We start from the raw sequence: 18,974 nt of genomic DNA, 5'->3' as shown, positions 1-18,974 counted from the left end.
GCCCCCACCGCCCCAGGGTCTGTGTCCATTGGTTATGCTAATATGCATGCATACAAGTCCTTTGGTGCTAATAAGAAATATTTTAATAACACTATTTGCCCTTTCTTTATACTAGAAGTGTCAACCAAATTCATGATCGAGAATGACAGATGGAAACACGTGTGTGACTGGCGCCAGCGAGAGCTTTATATGTATCACGCATGCGTGAGTCAACTTAGCCTTTAATACATATAGAATAAACTTGTTTAATTAGACCTGCTTTCCGATGTAGCTAAACTTTTTCCAGCCCAGTGAAGCACCCCAACTTCTCTCTCAGGTAATTGTCAGCAACACAGCAGTAAACATCAACAGGAAGCAGATTATTATTGTAGATCACGCAGGGAGAACAAAGGGTAAAATATTTAACTGCAGCTGTGTTTGACTATATTCTGTACAGTGAGAAAACCTGAAGTCATTTTCCAGGTCCACCATTTCTTCTTCTTTTCAGTGGGGTCAAGTTTCTAAGCTTTCTAAATCTCCGTTTTCTGACTGATGAAAAGAAAACAGGATTCCACTGAGTCTCCCATCTACCTACTCCAGGACTTCTGTGAGGATCAAATGAGATGAAGCACGGGAAAAGGCTTCATAGACATTTGGTTAAAGTGTGAAATGTTTGCAGCTGGCTATAAAGCAAGTTGTGTTACTCGACTGAAGAAACTGCAAGGAGGCTAGTCATCGCTAAGGAGAGGAAGCCGGGTGTTGCTACGTGACGTCATTACCCGGTGTCCATAGCCACCGTTTCTGGGCTAGGCTTGGGGCCACATTTTGTGCCATGTGGTCTCGGCAACGTTGGCTGCAATTTGGTGGGCTGTTGCTCCGAGTGGTGGCGGGGCCTGTGTCCCACTTGGGGGAAGCGGAGTGTTGCTTTGTGGGCGCCAGGTCCACAGTGCCATTTCTCAGTGCGCGTCACAGCAGTGCCTGCGTTGAGCGTCTGCCCCTTGGTGGTCAGTGTGCATCATAGTGACCAGTCGGACAGTCGGACACTTAGCATATTAGCCTTTTATATATATAGACTAAAAGCCTGATGCATGAAATTAGTGCAAAAGTAGGCCTTCCTTCCCCCAGCTGCCGGCACCAGCTTCCCTCTGGCACCCGGGACCCGGGCTTCCCTCCAGCCACCAGCAGGCACCTGGGATCTGGACTTCCCTCGCAGCTCTGGCTTCCTCTGGAAGGATGTCTGGTCTAATTAGCATATTATGCTTTATCATTATAGATAGGCCATAATAAGGGTACCACAGGCCTCTGAGTCAAGAGAGGGCCTAGGTTACATATTCAATCATTAACTCACTTACACTATCCCAGAAGGAAAGAAAAGGCAGCTACTTCAATTAATCACAAAAAACCCTGTCGGGCACAGCCAGCGTAGCTTAGTGGTTGAGTATCAACCTATGAACCAGAAGGTCCTGGTTTGACTCCCAGTCAGGGCACATGCCCAGGTTTCGGGCTTTATTCCCAGTGTGTGGCATGCAGGAGGCAGCCGATCAATGATTCTCTCTCATCATTGATGTTTTAACTCTCTCTCTCCCTTCCTCTCTGAAATTAATAAAGATCTATTTAAAAACAAAACACAAAACAACCTTGCCAGAAAGAATAAGTCCCAAAACTTCACACTTAAAAATATTAAGTTAATCTCGCAATAGGAAAGAAAAATTAAGATGTTTCCTTAAAAAAATTCTAAACAGATTATTTTTGTAAATTATTTTAGACTGGAGGAGTGGTTTAATGCCCACCTTTGTAGGACACTAACAACTACACAAAATTTTTATCCTCCTATATAATAACAACTACACAAAGTTTTTATCCTCCTATATAATAAAAGGGTACTATGCAAATTGACCCTAACAGCAGAAGGACCAGAATGACCGCTTGACCAGTCACTATGAGGTGCACTGATCACCTCTTGGTTCCTTTCCCTGGCCGGCAGGCTCTGATCGTCCGATGGCAAACGGGGAACCGAGGATGGGTGGTGGAGGATGCCGGTAGTTAGGTCAAGGCCCCTGCCCTGCCAGTTTCCCCACACACAGAGGATGACTCACGGAGGGTGCGGGGCCGGCGATCAAGTGGGAATGGCTGACCTCTTGGTCCCGTCCCCCAACCGTCAGGGTCCTATTGCCCAATGGCAAACGGGAACTGGGGTGGGTGGCAGCGGGGGGCGGGGCCGGCTTCCGGCAGCTGGTGAAGATGGCCCTGATCGAAGGCCAGGCCTAGGGACGGTACCCGTGCACAAATTTCATGCGCCGGGCCTCTAGTAGTTTTATAAAAGACTTATTTTCAAACATTACTTAATACTTATAACAGTACTATAATTTGGCATCATCCTCATTTTACTCACACATAAGCTAAGAAGTCAGGAAGAATTAGTCTTTGAAGTCACACAAAAAAGAAAGCAGTTTATGGAACAATTTTACAAATGAACTGTAATGTCCCTTCCTATTCCAAATAATTTTATCCTATGACATTCTTTAATCTCAAGGGATAGAGACCAAAGTCTAAAAAGCCATTTGAAGTATAGATATATTTGACAAGGGCTTATAGGAAAACTACAGGTTGGGGCATAGACATTTTTACATCTAATTTATTAATATTTTCACCAATATTTGGTACTGCCAGTCTTTTTTATTTTAACCACTATAGTGGGTTACAACAATTTTTCTCCTATTCTTTTTCTAGAAGTTTTATGGTTTTTAATTTCTGCATTAAATTACCTTGGCACTTTAGTAAAAAATCAACTGGCTACATATTTAGGACTATTTTTGAATTCTCTATTTGATTCCATTGCTTTAATATGCCCATCCTTATGCCAATACCACACAACTTTGCTTACTGTAGCTTTATTAAAAATCTTGAAATTTGCCTGGCTGGTGTGGCTCAGTGGTTGAGCATCTACCCATGAACCAGGAGGTCACTGTTCGATTCTGGGTGAGGGAACATGCCTGGGTTGCAGGCTCTATCCCCAGTAAGGGGGGGGGGGGGGGCTGCAGGAGGCAGCCAATCAATGATACTCTCATCACTGATGTTTCTAACTTCTCTCCCTCTTCCTTCCTATCTATCTATCTATCTATCTATCTATCTATCTATCTATCTATCTATCTATCTATCTATCATAAATATAAAATAAAACAAAGGTAATTAGTCTGTGAAAACATATTTGAACTCCTCTGGCAAAGCTGAAAATCCAAAAATACCTAGACTGTAAAACCGAAGCCATAGACAAGTTGGGCATGAAAAAAACACTGGTATTTGGGTAGTTACTATAGGAATGGACCAGTACCTTAACTGCCTGTGGTGTTGAAAAATTTAGCCAAGCAGGAACAAAGTCATGCTGCGCCATTTAGGTCCAGTGTCTCTTTTCAGCAAGGTGAGGCATCAACCTCATGGCCAGGATCTGAAAATGAGAGAACTCTCATCATTTATGCTTGCAAGATCTTGATACTAATGTGTAAAGGAGTTTGTGATTACTTAAGATCCTGCTCTTTACAGAAAGACCTGCCCTCTGAGTCTGTCTAGATTACTAATCAGAATCCATACTTCAGAGAAGTTTTAAACAAAGAAATGATCTGTGAATATATATCCATGAAAAACACACATACAAAAAGTGACCTAGACCTGGAAGGTTATATGAAAGAAGCTAATGAATTCTTGAGTTATAGCAGAAGAACCTTAAGAATAAACATTTAGCCCTGGCTGGTTTGGCTCAGAGGATAGAGCATCGGCCTGTGGACTGAAGGGTCCCGGGTTTGATCTGGTCAGGGGCACATGCCCAGGTTGGGGGCGTGCAGGAAGCAAAGAATCAGCGATTCTCTCTCATCATTGATGTTTCTCTCTCTCTCCCTCTCCCTTCTTCTCTGAAATCAATAAAAATGTATTTTTTTAAAAAGAATAAACATTTACTCAAAATTACAGATACTTATAAAAAGAGATTAATCTCCTTTAGGTAACTTTTGGCAAAACCAGTAGGGGAAAAAAAGGCAGTAAAAAAATCTTCCTAGAGAAGGAAGACACAACCTTTCAAGAGTTTTATTTAGTTCACATTTTAATTTCCTCAAACACAACTATCATCAGTTTTTCCTGAAAGATCCATTATTGTCTCCAAATCACCCCACTGATATTTTCCAAAATCAAATACACCAGAAAGCAGTATATCTTCCACAATACATATACATACAGTCTTCTTCCCAAGTTAGACATAGGAGAATATTTACCCCAGAGTATAACTTCTGTGGTCCTGTTTCCTGAACTCCTTGAGTCTGCCAGCTGGATTTCCCACGAGGTTCTCGTTAGAAGGGTGCTTAATAAGGCTGACCAGCAGCACACCTTATGATGAAGCACAAAGAAGCCAGGCTCTGTGTGGATCACTCTCTCAGTCCCCTCAATTGCTCATCTTAAACTACCTAGTTCCTGACACGGTTTCCAAAAGGGAAAAGGGGGGAGGGGGAGGGGGGAGGGGAAGATAAAAAAAGTATTTGTTACATTTAAAAATGGGGGGAAGGGGAAAGACCTATGTCTATGTTCACCTCATTCAACTTCCTTGAGTGATGGCTCTATGTTGTTTAAATAGATAATACATGGATATTTGCACAGTGAGTACAAACACTGTTCATAACAAGGGCATAACTAGAAAGACAGGTGGACTTGCAAGGGCAAATAATGTCATCTAAGTGACAGATCAAAAATATAATATTAAAGAGCTATAAAAGGTCTTCTGAGCATTCAACTCCAGTGGCAAAACATCCACATGAAAAGCCCTTAATTTACAAATCTCATTATTCTTACACAGCTGCTAAAAATAGTGTGCAGATATGTATTTATATTTGTCTTATTCTTCAAAATCTAAGGATATAAGAAATCTTGTTAAAAAAAAAAAAAAATCAGACAGGAACTTGATATACTTTTCCCTCCAAAGAATAGCAGCTTTCAAGGCAAATTTCTTGGTATAAAGCTCCCAAATGTATCTTCTATTTCTTTGTTCTTCACTAGTTATAAACTCACAACAAAATTAAAACAAGTAGAAAGGTGGGGGTTAAGGAGTAGTCAAGGAGAAAGACAGTTCCAAAGTGAGGTTTTCTTCTCTGCAGTTTTCTGTATTTCACTTGTTTTGCCCTTTCCTGAAGACTGAAATTGAGCTACTGGAAGGTGATGTGAAGAATCTTCTATTGCTTCAGTAGAGAAGTCATTTATTATTTTGGATCCATATCCATCATTATTCAATAATTTAAAAGGCCACAGGAATCTAACACTATAAAAAAACAACAACAAAATAACATTATCACAAGGCGAAATCATTATTATATATAATTGCTAAAATGAGACAATCAAATGTTCACCCAAATAAAGGTCCTTAGGAGTCAAAACTCTTAAGTCTAATTTAGACATTAATGTGTCACCACCTACAGCAACAACATAATAAGCTGGTTATAATTCTAAGAATTTTAGAAAAGCCACCTGAAGAGAGTCTGCTTTTTAAAAAATCTTCACCCGAGGATATGTTTTCAATCATTTTAGAGAGAGAGGAAGGAGAGAAAGAAACATGGATGTGAGAAACATCGATCAGTTGTCTCCTGTATGTGCCCTGATTGGGAATCAAACCCACAACCTTGTCCCAATCAAATGAATCATCCGGCCAAAGCAAGAGCTTGCTTTTTTATATAACCATTAATCCAATTAGCTATCAAAGGAATTCAGAAATGCTAATTATGCCCTGGGTTTGATTTCCAGTCAGGGCACATACCCAGGTTGCAGTCCAATTCCTAGTCAAGATGTATGAGGGAGGCAACCGATTGATGTTTCTCTTTCTCATTGATGCCTGCATGTCTGTTTCTCCCTCCCCCTACTCCTCTCTTTAGGTCAATTAAAAAAAAAAAGAAAAAAAGGAAATGCAAATTAAAGAGTGTTAGATTTATACATAGAACTGCTTGCTATAAATAAATGGTCGAAGAGCCATAGAACTTGCTCATTTATTACCACAGTCATCATCGATCTAATTATTCAGGCTAGTAAATACCTCCGTGGGGAAATAAAGGGAAAGAAATAAAAAAGATCATGGGGTGGGGGGTTCAATTTTATCTATAATACATTATTTCTTAAGTTGAGTGATGTGTACATGACTATTCACTTGTTCTCTACACTTTTTTATATACTTGTAATACTTACAGAGTAGTAATAGAATAAGCATATATGAAGTTGGGTAAATGATTTGAATAATGTATTTTATAAGTTGAAACACATATACATGTAAACATACATATATATCAATCATCCAGAGTATATCTAGTCCTTCAGCAAAAATGGAATAGCCCTAACCGGTCTGGCTCAGTGGATAGAGCGTCGGCCTGCAGACTGAAAGGTCCCAGGTTTGATTCCAGTCAAGGGCATGTACCTTGGTTGCGGGCACATCCCCAGTAGGAGGTGTGCAGGAGGCAGCTGACCGATGTTTCTAACTCTCTATCCCTCTCCCTTCCTCTCCGTAAAAAATCAATATATTTTAAAAAAATGGAATAGTCATAAAAATTGACCTTACACTAGTTGTTTCAATTAGTTCCAAAGAATGAAACACCCATGTTCTCTAATCACATTGAAAAATTAGAAAATGACTTTCTCTTGCAGTTCCCTCTCCTTCTTCTTCCTGATGAAATCCTGTCCAAAGCCATTAGGTGGGGTCAAGCAAGTTAAGGATCTGTTGGTGGCAGAGGAGGTGCTACAGAGACCCAGAGCAGGGTGTTGAGACCTAACCAGATGTGAAGGGTGTCCATGTGGGGTGGAGAATGGAGAAATGTGTGTGTAAAGTAGCGGCACAGTGCAGAATGTCAGAACCCATTAGGCATCACAAGCAAGTGTCCCAGTAGGAGGGCAGCCCAATGCAGTGTGGGAGCCTGAGTGGAATGAGAAGGGCATCCTGGCACAGGGATAAGGCCAAGCTAACTAAGGGCTTCCATGCAGCAAGGTGCCTTCACAGGTGTTCCAACTTGAGTGTGGTGAGAAAGGAATACTTTCAAGGGAGAATGTGATAACAGAAGGTTGGTCATATATTGGGAATTAATCAAAAAGTAAAAATATTAGGAAGCATGGGTGTCAGATTGCTTACTGTGTGAGAGAGGAGGCAATGGTAAAGAAAATTTCAAAATAAATAGAGCGACAAAAAACCACAATAAATTTGCAATATTACAGCTAGGGCAGCACTTATTAGAAAATAAGTTTTAAAAACACTTTTTAAGAAGACTAAAAACAGCCCAGCTGGCATGGCTCAGTGGTTGAGCATTGACTTATGAACTAGAAGGTCATGGATCCGAGTCCTGGTCAGGGCATATGTCAGGGTTTCGGGCTCGGTCTCCAGTGTGGTGCATGCAGGAGGCAGCCCATCAATGATTAGCTCCCATCACTGATGTTTCTATCCCTCTCTCCCTCCCTCTTCTTTTCTAAAATCAATAGATATTAAAAAAATAGATATTAAAGAAATAGATATTAAAAAAAAAAGGCTAAAAAACAAACTGACCTAATAATCTAGATGATAGAAAGAATTGAATTCATGACCTTCTGGTGCACTGGATGATGTGCTCCAACCAACAGAGCCACACTGGTCAGGGCACTTTTTATAATATATTATAAACTCCTTTGGTGATGTCTTTTGGGGCTGTAACCATTTTTAAAGGCAGACTAAATGAAGTGGCTTTTGCTTAAGTACTTTAATTGTGCCTTCTAATGCACTTAACACTTGCTTCTTCAGAAAGAGTTACAAGTGTTGATCTTAACTCCCAGCAGCAGGCCAAAAATTTGTTGCTTGTAGAATGTCCTTCTTTGAAACTCACACAACATCTAGCATGATGCCTTTCAAGTAGAAAAGATTCAAAGGTTTAATAAATTATAATAAAGCAAGGATGCAGAAAAATTGGAACCCTCTACATCATTGGTAGAAATATAAAATGGTGCAGCTGCTGTGGAAAATATTTGGTGATTCCTCACAAAGTTATAGAGCTACCATATGACCTAACATTTCCACTCCTAAGTATATATCCAAGAGAAATGAAAACATGTGTCCACACAAAAATTTTTTAAGTGAATGTTCATAGCAGCTTTAGTCACAATAGCCACAAAGTAAAACAACCCATTCATATATCCATCAACTGATGAATACATAAACAAATGTCATACATCCATACAATAGAATATTATTCAGCTATAAAAAGGAATAAAGTTCTGATACATGCTACCACATGGATAAACCTTGAAAACATTATGCTAAGTGAAAGAAGCCAGATACACAAAATGACAAATATTACTATATGACTCTCATAGGTAAAGGCTCAACCACTGAGCCACACCGGCAGGGTGATGATCAACCTTTTCAAAACCTATGACTTATTGGGCATTTCATATTCACCCCAGCAATCTATGAGGTACTTCACAACATGGCCTAATTTTACACCTTATAATTAAACTTATACTGCTAGTACAGACTATCCCTGACAAGTGCCTCATCTCAATCTCCTCTACCTTAGGTTTCCTTTACCACTCAATCTTCTGTGTATTTTGATCTCAATCGCTCTCATTTTCTCCACAGTCCACATCTACAACTACTGGTACCTACAACCTCTATCTACTCTGGTTTTATTCAACTAACAAAAACCACACCCATCTCTCATCGAGTCTGTATTCCCTTTAGGTATTTATGCTCATTTTCCTTCAGTCTTTCTTAACAAAATTTCTATAGAGAGCAGAGTACACTTAGTGTTTTCATTTTCTCACTCCCCTGCTTATTCCTCAATCCATACCAAATTACTTCCCTCCCACATATACACAGTAATTCAAGTTACCTCTATAACACCACTGGGGCTTTGGCTATAATATAGAGTACAAAAAAATAACCTATGGGAAAATAAAAAAGTACACAGTGTCTAATTTTTAATTATCTTGTAAGTGAATGTTCATAGCAACTTTAGTCACAATAGCCACAAAGTAAAACTTTAAAATTTGGGACCATTGAGGAGAAAACCAAGAGTATGGGGACCCACAAAGAAGTTCAGCAGAAGTGTATTTCAAGAAAGTAGGAATGATCAACTATATCAAATGCTATTAAATGATGGAAGACTGAGAACTGACCACTGGATTTAGCAGCATGTACGTTACCAGTGACTATGCTGCATAGGGCCTGATTTGAGTGGGTTCTGAGGGACTATAGACTGCAACACTCCTTTGAGTGTTGTAGAACAATGAAATAGGGTAGCAGCTAGACTGCTAGAAGATCAAAGAAGTTTTTTTTTTGATACATTGATGGGAATGAACTAGTAAAGAAGAAAAACCTGATGTAGTTGATGAAGCTTAAAACAATGCCCTTGAGTAGGTGAAGAGTGGGATCTGATATGCCAGAGATTGGCCTTCAATGGCTTTGTTATTTACAGTAATAGTAGAGGGAAGGCTGAATACCTGAGTACTACTACAATGAGAGCTTAGACCAGTGATGGCAAACCTTTTGAGCTCAGCGTGTCAGCATTTTGAAAAACCCTAACTTAACTCTGGTACCGTGTCACATATAGAAATTTTTTGATATTTGCAACCATAGTAAAACAAAGACTTATATTTTTGATGTTTATTTTATATATTTAAATGCCATTTAACAAAGAAAAATCAACCAAAAAAAAATGAGTTCACGTGTCACCTCTGACATGCGTGTCATAGGTTTGCCATCACTGGCTTAGACTGTCTATTCTGATTGCAACTATCTTCTCAATGAAGTAGAAACAAAGTCCTCAGAATGGGAAGGAGCAAGTTGGAGAAGAGTTAGGGTATGAAATGAGAACTGGAGAGTGAATGAACTAAATACACTAGTTTCCCAGCACAGTAAGGCCCACATTTGTAAGTTATCATGGATTTAAAGTAAGACCAGTTAGCATAGTTCTGTAGTTTAAATTACCTAGTCCAGTGGTTGGCAAACTCACTAGTCAACAGAGCCAAATATCAACAGTACAACGATTGAAATTTCTTTTGAGAGCCCAATTTTTTAAACTTAAACTATATAGGTAGGTACACTGTTATTAACTTAATTAGGGTACTCCTAAGGCTTAGGAAGAGCCACACTCAAGGGGCCAAAGAGCCGCATGTGGCTCACGAGCCGCAGTTTGAGTGGTTGGCAAACTGTGGCTCTTTGGCCCCTTGAGTTTCCATTGTACTGTATGTGCGCCCCCGCTCGTGGTATTTTGTGGAAAAGCCACACTCAAGGGGCAGCAGTTTGCCGACCACTGACCTAGTCCATCATTATGTACTCCCTGAACCAGGGGTGGGCAAACTTTTTGACTCAGGGCCACAATGGGTTCTTAAACTGGACCGAAGGCCGGAACAAAAGCATGGATGGAGTGTTTGTGTGAACTAATATAAATTCAAAGTAAACATCATTACATAAAAGGGTACGGTCTTTTTTTTTTTTTAGTTTTATTCATTTCAAACGGGCCGGATCCGGGCCGTAGTTTGCCCACGGCTGCCCTGAACGCACTGGCTCTTCTCTCGAAACCTGTATCCAACTCCCAAACTCCAACCCCAGTAAAACCCAAATCTTGGTTACTCTGTTCTATCACCCATGAAAGTTGACAGTGGTTGGAGAAAAACACAAAACCATGCTTTTAAACATTTGTTATCTACAACAAAAACACCCTGACCAATACACTCTCAAAGGTCAGAAACTTGTGACTCACCACCCTCAATGGCTTATACTGTTTACATGTACCTGGGCCAATCCCATCTTAAAATCCCTTCTCTTGGCTTCTATGACGCTGTATCGTTAAGACTACAGTTTTCAGATTTGGATTGCACCAAGCTATAAAATTTCAAAATGTTTCAGTGATCCTGGTTGCCGATTTTATTTGGATAAGTAGAATGTTAGAAAAAGGACAAGTCATATTAAAAAAAAGAAAAACTGTCACCCTTACATTGATAATATTCAAGAAGGGCTGGGGAAGTCTTTGTCAGAGAGCAGTGTGAATGGACTGCATTATGATATCCTGATCCTCTCCCTACCCTGTGATTACTTCTTTTCCCACGTTTTCTTTTGCTCTGTCAATATAACAGCTACTCAAAAGCTCTGATGCAGCATTTTTTCTTGTTTCTCTGGAATCTCTTTACTCTCTCATTCACTTTCAAGCCATCAGTTCTCACCTCTAAGTGGGTGACTTAAATTCCTGCTTCATGAAGCATTATATCATGCACGTATCTATACTCAAGCATCCATCATGCATTACTTTTACTTGTTTACATATTATATCTCCCCTACAAATGGGAATCACTTGGTAGGGGTTAATAGCAAATGAGATAATCTTAGTATACACAGGATGACTGTTACGTAATAATTTAAGAGATGTTGACAATTACATCAATTAGTAGCTCCTTTATCTTCCTGTTCTTAAGAGCTCTTTGAACATTCCTTCAACTGCAGAGCCCAAAACAGTAACCCCTGCCTATTTTCAGATATTCACTCGTCCTAATATTTCCTTTCCATATCTCATGAACTGAGAATACTACTTATGTTTAAACTAGAGGCCTGTTGCACGAAGAGATTCGTTCGATAGGCCTTCCCCTTCCCTTCCCTTGGCTGCTGGCACCAGTTTTCCTCTGGCACCCGGGACCCAGGCCTTCACTCTGGCTGGGCTCTGGTCAGAGGACCCCCCCCCCCCCCCCCCTCGCAGGCCTCACGGCTCCACCGATCCCAGGGCATGAGGCCTCCTGGCTCTGCTGATCCTGGGGCTGTGAAGCCTCGCCGGCTCCGCTTGGTACCAGGACCATGAGGACTCGATGCTCAGCCGGCTTCGGGGCCCTTTGGCTTTGCTCCACTCCTTGGAGCCTATGTATGCAATTAACGGCCATGTTTGTTGACAGTTAATTTGCATATCGCCCTGACTAGCCAATGGGAAGCGTAGTGAAGGTACGGTCAATTACCCTTTTTGTCTTTTATTAGATAGGATGTCTTTAACACTTTCACTTCCTCTAAAAGACTGAATAACCCAACAAGACTCTATACTCATTTCCTAACTGTCTGTATATCAGCTTCCCTCCTAAGTCCTCAATAAGGAAAACACCAGGGTTACTGGTAAGCCTGTTGTTAATTTTTATTTAAAAAAAATTTTTTTTAAATCCCCACCGGACAAGCAAGGAGGGGAAAAGTGATGGGGGAGAGTGTGATGTGAGAGAGACACATTGATTGGTTGACTCCTGCACACGCCCAGACTGAGGGCATGGATCAGACCTGCAACCCAAGTACATGCTCTTGAGCGGAAATGGAACCTGCAACCCTCTGGTGTGCTGGCCAGAGCACATTACGTAATTTTTTAAATCCTCATATTTGATACTTCAGCACAAAAAAGTAGAAAGTCATTTTCTACTTTAGTTTTTATTTTAATTTCAGAGGAGAAAAATCCTTATTTAAGAATTCATAAAGGACATGAAATGTGAGCAGGAATGAACCAAAAGGGCACATAAGACACCTTTAAAATTTGTTTCACTATAGCATTTTCCCATTAAGAAAATACTTAATATCATAGTTATCAATATTGAGAAGTGAAACCTGCTATCATATATTTAGGGTCCAATAAACAAAAAAAAAATCTGTTTCTAGTACAAACTTGATGACAACAAACCTATTTGTCAAAAAATATAACTGGAAATTTTATGTATTACCCTGTCCACAAGAGATATGTATTTGATATGCAAGTGCTCTGCAATAATATAAAGTACTACAGAAAACATTACTTTGAATCACTCACAAATTTCTACTTTTAAAACCTCAGTCAAATCATGAGAGACTATTTCAAACCTATTAACCTGGCAAAAACTTCTGCAATGATCAAGTATTGATAAAGATGTAAAGCAACAAGGAATTCTCATATATTGTGGGTGGAAGTGTAAACCTGTATAACCATTTTAGAAAACAGTTTGGCAAATATAAAGTTGAAGCTGTGAAACCTCTATGATCCACCAATCTTAATCATACATGAACACAACACAAGACAAAATACCCAGGCCTTTCTCCAGACAAATTTTTAAAGGTTGAGAACTACTGCTTTTAAGAATTGGGAGTAGATACAGAGCAGTCGGCTTGGGGGCTGAAAGGTTCCAGGTTTGATTCCGGTCAAGGGCACATGCCTGGGTTGTGGGCTCAATCCCCAGTAGGGGGTGTGCAAGAGGTAGCCAGTCAATGATTCTCCTCTCTCATCATTGATTCCTCTCTGCCTCCCCCCCCCCCGAAATCAATGAATAATCTATTTTCAAAAAGTTTATGCCATAGCCAGTTTAGCTCAGTGGATAGAGAGTCAGCCTGTGGACTGAAGGGTCCCAGGTTCAATTCCGATCAAGGGCACATGCCCAGGTTGAGGGCTCGATTCCCAGCCGGGGGCATGCAGGAGGCAGCCAATCAGTGGTTCTCTCTCATCACTGATGTTTCTATCTCTCCCCCTTCCTCTAAAATTAAAATAAAATAAGATAAAAAAGAATTGGGATTAGATAAAAGGGAAAATTCTTTTTAAAAGATTACCTTCTAAAAAGACATTCATGGAAGTTTTTTACTTAGTTAGGAAACGACCCTATTTAAATAGAGGCAGTAACAAACAAAATCTTCTGGAAGGAGCAAATTGACAATTAAAAAAATTAGGGTCCTTGGTTGAAAGAAACCAACCGTATTTAGGTAGATTAAGCCAGAAAAGGAATTTATCAGATATAGAGAGTTCAGAGAATGAATGAGAGCCTCCTTAACTTGGCAAATATGCAGAAACCAAGTAAAGCTTAGTCAAGACCACCAACCAAGATCACACCACAGGAAGAGCCTCAGGAAACTCCACTAAAACTGTCACTGCCACCAGCCAATGGAATGGATTCTAAACTGTCCTTGCTTCTTTGCACCTATCCAGCCCTCAGTCAAGTATTATCTGAGTGGCACAGCTACCAGGGGTCCAGGACAGAAAGTGTATGTATAAGATATGTGTATGTGTGTATACATACAAGTTATAGGCACACAGCCTTTCCAATTTCCTCTCTAAGGGTCACAAAAACGCAACACTGGAAAGGGGTTAAAATGATAAACAGATAAATGGAACAACCAAGGATCGCTTTAAAGCCCCATGAGTATAATGTACAGCACAAGAATTATTCCAGTCTTCCCATTAGTAATAAACTTTAATGTGTATTTTCTTCTGCTTCATATTCCAAAAAACATTTCCTGAAAGTAATTTTACAAAGAAAAATTTTAAAACCTAAAATTTATAACCTTTCTCAGGTGTTTAATCTCCTTTCCAATATTTTGTCTTTCAAAGTCACAAATACTTGCTGCAACCATACTTAAACCCTTATTATAGAAATGGAATTCACTGAAATCACAACAGTTCCAAATAAGAATACTAGTAATATGATACATATGTAAATTTACTATCTAATGCAATCTGACACATTAAATTCTGGCTATAAGATTTAGATAACTATGTATGTACTTATGCAAGTATCCGAAACTAAGAGTTTAGAACCAGCAAAACTGTTTTACTAGCATTTGTCCCAAAAGTTATCAACTACACTACAAACAGGCTATTTAATAGTAACTTTTATCAAATATTTGCACCTACACTGGCCCTGAAAGGCTCCAAATTCCCTATATATGTTAGTAAATAGTCTATTTGTCATATTAAAAAAACTATCGTTTTTATAACTGAGATTTAATAGTAGTGACTACTATATCAGAAGACATACATTTTTACTTCAAGCGTTTTCTCTTCTCAGTAATAAACTTTGCTTCCCACCCAAACATTACTTTTAAGTTAGAAGAGCAGACTCTGGATCTAGCTGGCTCTGTCATTTACTAGCTGTACAACTTTGGGCTAATAAGTTACTTCAACTTCTTTTTGCTTCAAATCCTTATTTATAATTTTGAAGTTGTTGGAAAGTTCATGATTAAATGAGTGAATATATGTAGTGTTAAAACAGTTGCCAGGATGTGTTCCCCTGGGGGAAAGAAAAGAAAAGTACCTGCCAAAAGTGTGTATTTAATCAGTGTTAAGAATAAAACAATAGGGGGAAGAGAAAATTTCAGACCAAATAGGCTGAGAAAACTACTCACTAGTACCCAAAACCAGAATACAAAACCACTGCAAACCCAGCATACTTAGCTCAATTTTCATAATACAATAAATATATACTAGAAAGAAAAAAAGGACAGGAAACAAACTATCTGAAAAGTTAATATTCAACAGGGTCGGAAGGGAATTCCCAAAAAGCACAGAATCACCTATGAAGTTAGCCTCCTGACTCCCCTTCCCCAAAAATCAATCTCAATCTAAGCTTCTACATCTAACTACCAATTTACAGGAAATCAGGAAAATCTAGAATATGAGAAACTCTGCAAGACAAATGACCTGGTTTCTTCAACAAAGTGCAGAGAAAGAGAGAGAGAAGAAACATACAAATTAAGAGTCTTGAAAGAAAATCAGTCAATTACAGTGTGTAGGGCCTGGGGTCTGCTTAAAAAGAAAAAACAAACAAACAAAAACTAGGAAAGTCAACAGAAACATTGAATCTAAGAAAGAAAAACAGAGCAAACAACTCCATGTGCAATGATCTGTTCCGATTTCACCCCATTGGTAAATGGATGTACATTAAAGATAATTTCAGACAATTTATATTTAACAATTATGAAGTGCTTGCTATTGTCAGGCATTGTTTTAAGAACTCTACAAATATTTTATTTGTTAACCTCAATAACCCTATGAGAAGGTACCACTTTCCCCATGTAACAGAGGAAGAAACAGGCACAGAAACCTTACCTAAAACTCTCCCCAAGTCATAAAGCTGTCGAGTGACAATGCTGAGATTCAAACTCAGGCTATAAAGTTGGTACCCTTAATTACTATATCATACTGTCTACATGATGTAGTGGAAACAGCTCTTTGGAATCAGATAAAACTGCCTGAATACCCATCTCTCCTTATGTCATATCAATTATTTATTTAACTTCTCAGAACCTCTGTACACTCACTTGTAGAAGAGAAGGGCACCATACATAGTTAAGGAATAGAGAGATTATATATTGGACTATATTACAGGCTTTAGCTTATGAAACCCACAATAATGGTTCTCACTACCCTTCCCATCATACCTGCAGCGACTAATTAAAAAGTCGAGCTAATAATTCATAAACACAGAGCAGAAACACTGGAATAGCTCTACCTTTTAATTAACTAGCTAAAGAGCACCCAAACCAACTTTTCAAGATAGTTATAAATATAAACTTTAAGAATAGCAATAATTCAAAAAGGAATATTTTACATAAAATTTAAACTTATAATCAGCAGAAACAAGAGTTTGCAATTTAAAGTATAGCCAAACTTAAATTTTTTTTGAAAACAAACAAAACCTATTCCACATAAATAGACCTACTGCTCAGAAAAGTGCACTAAAATTTTGTTTATGCTGGTGATTCTTTAGCCTGATGTCTGGTTAATATAAGGCAAAATAGTTTTATCATAGAAAAGGAAGATAGCCCTAGCTGGTTTGGCTCAGCGGATAGAGCAATGGCCTGCGGACTGAAGAGTCCTGGGTTTGATTCCAGATAAGGGCACATGCCCAGATTGCTGGCTCGATCCCCAGTAGGCTGCATTCAGGAGGTAGCCGATCAATGATTCTCTCTCATCATAGATGTTTCTATCTCTCTCTCCCTTTCCCTTCCTCTCTGAAATAAAAAAATATGTATTTAAAAAAGAAAGAAAAGGAAGGTAAATTTAATTAATATGTTATAAAATCAACTTGAGCCCTGACCGGTTTGGCTCAGTAGATAGAGCGTCGGCCTGCGGACTCAAAGGTCCCAGGTTCGATTCCAGTCAAGGGCATGTACCTTGGTTGCAGGCATATACCCAGTAGGGGGTGTGCAGGAAGGAGGCAGCTGATCAATGTTTCCCTCTCATCGATGTTTCTAACTCTATCCTTCTCCCTTCCTCTCTGTGAAAAAATCAATAAAATATAAAAAAAAATCAACTTGAAAGACAGCTATGTTGTTAACCTATGAATATTTTTGTGTTTATTTGTTATACCACCAAGTTCTTTGGTGGCAGGAAATGTTTTAAGGTCATCTAGGTATTCCTAGCACCCAGCATGCTGATACTGGCACCATACATAGTTCACCCTCTTGCAGTACCTCTTCTTCTTCTTCTTCTTTTTTTTTTTAAATTTATTGGGATTCCATTTGTTAATTGCATAGGTTTAAGGTGTACAATTCTCTAATACATCATCTGCATATTGCACTGTGTTCACCACCCCAAGTCATGAGCTTCTGCATTTCTTAAAAAGGAGAATAATTGACCCGTTCTGTGTAAAAAATGAAAAATAGCCCTGTCTGGTTAGCTCAGTTGGTTAGAGCATCATTCCGATACACCAAGGTTGTGGGTTCTATCCCAAGTCAGTGCACTTACAAGCATCAACCAATGAATGCACAATTACTAAAGTGAAACAACAAATGGATGTTTCTTTCTCTCTCTCTCTCTCAAAAAAAAAAAAAAAAAAAAAAAAAAAGATAAAAGAAAAAAGCCCTAGATGTTTTGGCTCAGTGCATAGAGCATCAGTCTTCAGACTGAAGGGTCCCGGGTTTGATTCTGGTCAAGGGCACATGCCAGGGTTGTGGGTTCGATCTCCAGTGGGGGGGGCGGGGGCATGCAGGAGGTAGCCTATCAATGATTTTCTCTCATCACTGCTGTTTATTTCCCTTTACTTTTCTATCTCTCCCCCCCACCCCCCCTCCCTCTTCCTCTTTGGGGAAAAAAAAAAGCAACAAAAAGAATTAAAAAATAAATAAAATAAAAAATAATTTGCCCAAAAGATCAATTAAAGGCTGATTATTTGCTTCAGTAAAGGAAAATAACTATTAGAATCCTTTAAATATATCTGCCTAGTTTATTTGAAATCACCTATAAAAATCCAATTTACATAACAATAGCAATATTTTACCTCTTTAGTTAAGATATACTTTTGGACAATAAATGATTAGCTGTGCTTATTGAACTATTGAAGTTTGATTATAGTCAGCTTTGTTTTGAGCAGACTTCAGCGGGAAATAAAATTCAGAATTTGATTAATAGTCATTTCTGAGGCAGTATTATCTATGCACCACATAGAATTTTTTACAACCCATTTGAAAAACCATATATACACACACACCAAAATTTATCTTTTCTATGGACTACTTTTCCAGCTGATCCTTTACAATTTTGTGTGTTCTCATCTTTCCAATAGCATAAATACTAGCTGGATGAGTCTCTGGGCTTTTTTTCCTCAACTAAAAAATGAATGGGTAAAACAATATTTACCTCATAGGAATAATAAACTAATAAATGTAAAGCACTTCAAGGAGGAGTCAGTTCCTGGCATTAGAGTTATCACTGTTGTTAAGTGTATACACTTTAATCATAAAACATATGCAATCTGCTGAAGTCTGATTCAGAATTGTTTTATCTTTAACTGAGCATTTGAAAATGAATTTGTAAGCAGAAATGTGCCCCAGATCTCTTACTATTCCAAACTTATTAAAATTGTTGTGCTCGCTTCGGCAGCACATATACTAAAATTGTTGCATGTGCCCCCTCCTTAGCCAAGCTTTTAAACAGCCACTGATAGAGAAAACTAGTTGAAATCACTCAAAATAAAAAAGGCTTCATAATACCCCCCCCGCCCCAAATTTCAAGAGCTCTGATAGCATACTATCCAGTATCAATTGAAAGAATATATCACCATATACAAACCATTTGAGTACCCTGAAAAAAAAATTACAATAAGGTCGCATCTAAGTTTACGGGGTCCAGTAGGAAACGATGACAAAAAAACCAAACTGACTTGTAATTTCTATAAAGCACTTTAAATGTTTTTCTTTTTTCGTAAAACCACCAAAATAAGAACAAAAAATCCTAAAAAATAAATGTTTGTATTGAAAGAAT

General features: G+C 38.8%; 1 protein-coding gene across 4 annotated transcripts in view; it reads right to left on the bottom strand.

Moving 5' to 3' along the window:
* GPBP1L1 (GC-rich promoter binding protein 1 like 1) overlaps window positions 1-18,974 on the bottom strand; it is a 46,646-nt gene that overhangs the window by 25,465 nt on the left and 2,207 nt on the right. For 3 of the 4 annotated variants that reach the window (XM_036350200.1, XM_036350202.1, XM_036350201.1), the window contains exons 2-3: window positions 4,242-5,275; window positions 3,311-3,424 (exon numbers count right to left, since the gene is read on the bottom strand). In XM_036350200.1, the coding sequence (XP_036206093.1) occupies window positions 3,311-3,370 (60 nt within the window). In that variant the 5' untranslated portion in view covers window positions 3,371-3,424; window positions 4,242-5,275. The remainder of the gene's footprint in view (window positions 1-3,310; window positions 3,425-4,241; window positions 5,276-18,974) is intronic. The other variant, XM_036350199.1, reaches the window with a different exon arrangement.

The sequence above is a fragment of the Myotis myotis genome, unplaced genomic scaffold (genome assembly GCF_014108235.1).
Source record: "Myotis myotis isolate mMyoMyo1 unplaced genomic scaffold, mMyoMyo1.p scaffold_m19_p_2, whole genome shotgun sequence".
NCBI lineage: Eukaryota > Metazoa > Chordata > Mammalia > Chiroptera > Vespertilionidae > Myotis > Myotis myotis.
Note: the sequence above shows the minus strand (reverse complement) of the source record. Positions and strands in the feature narration are given on the sequence as shown.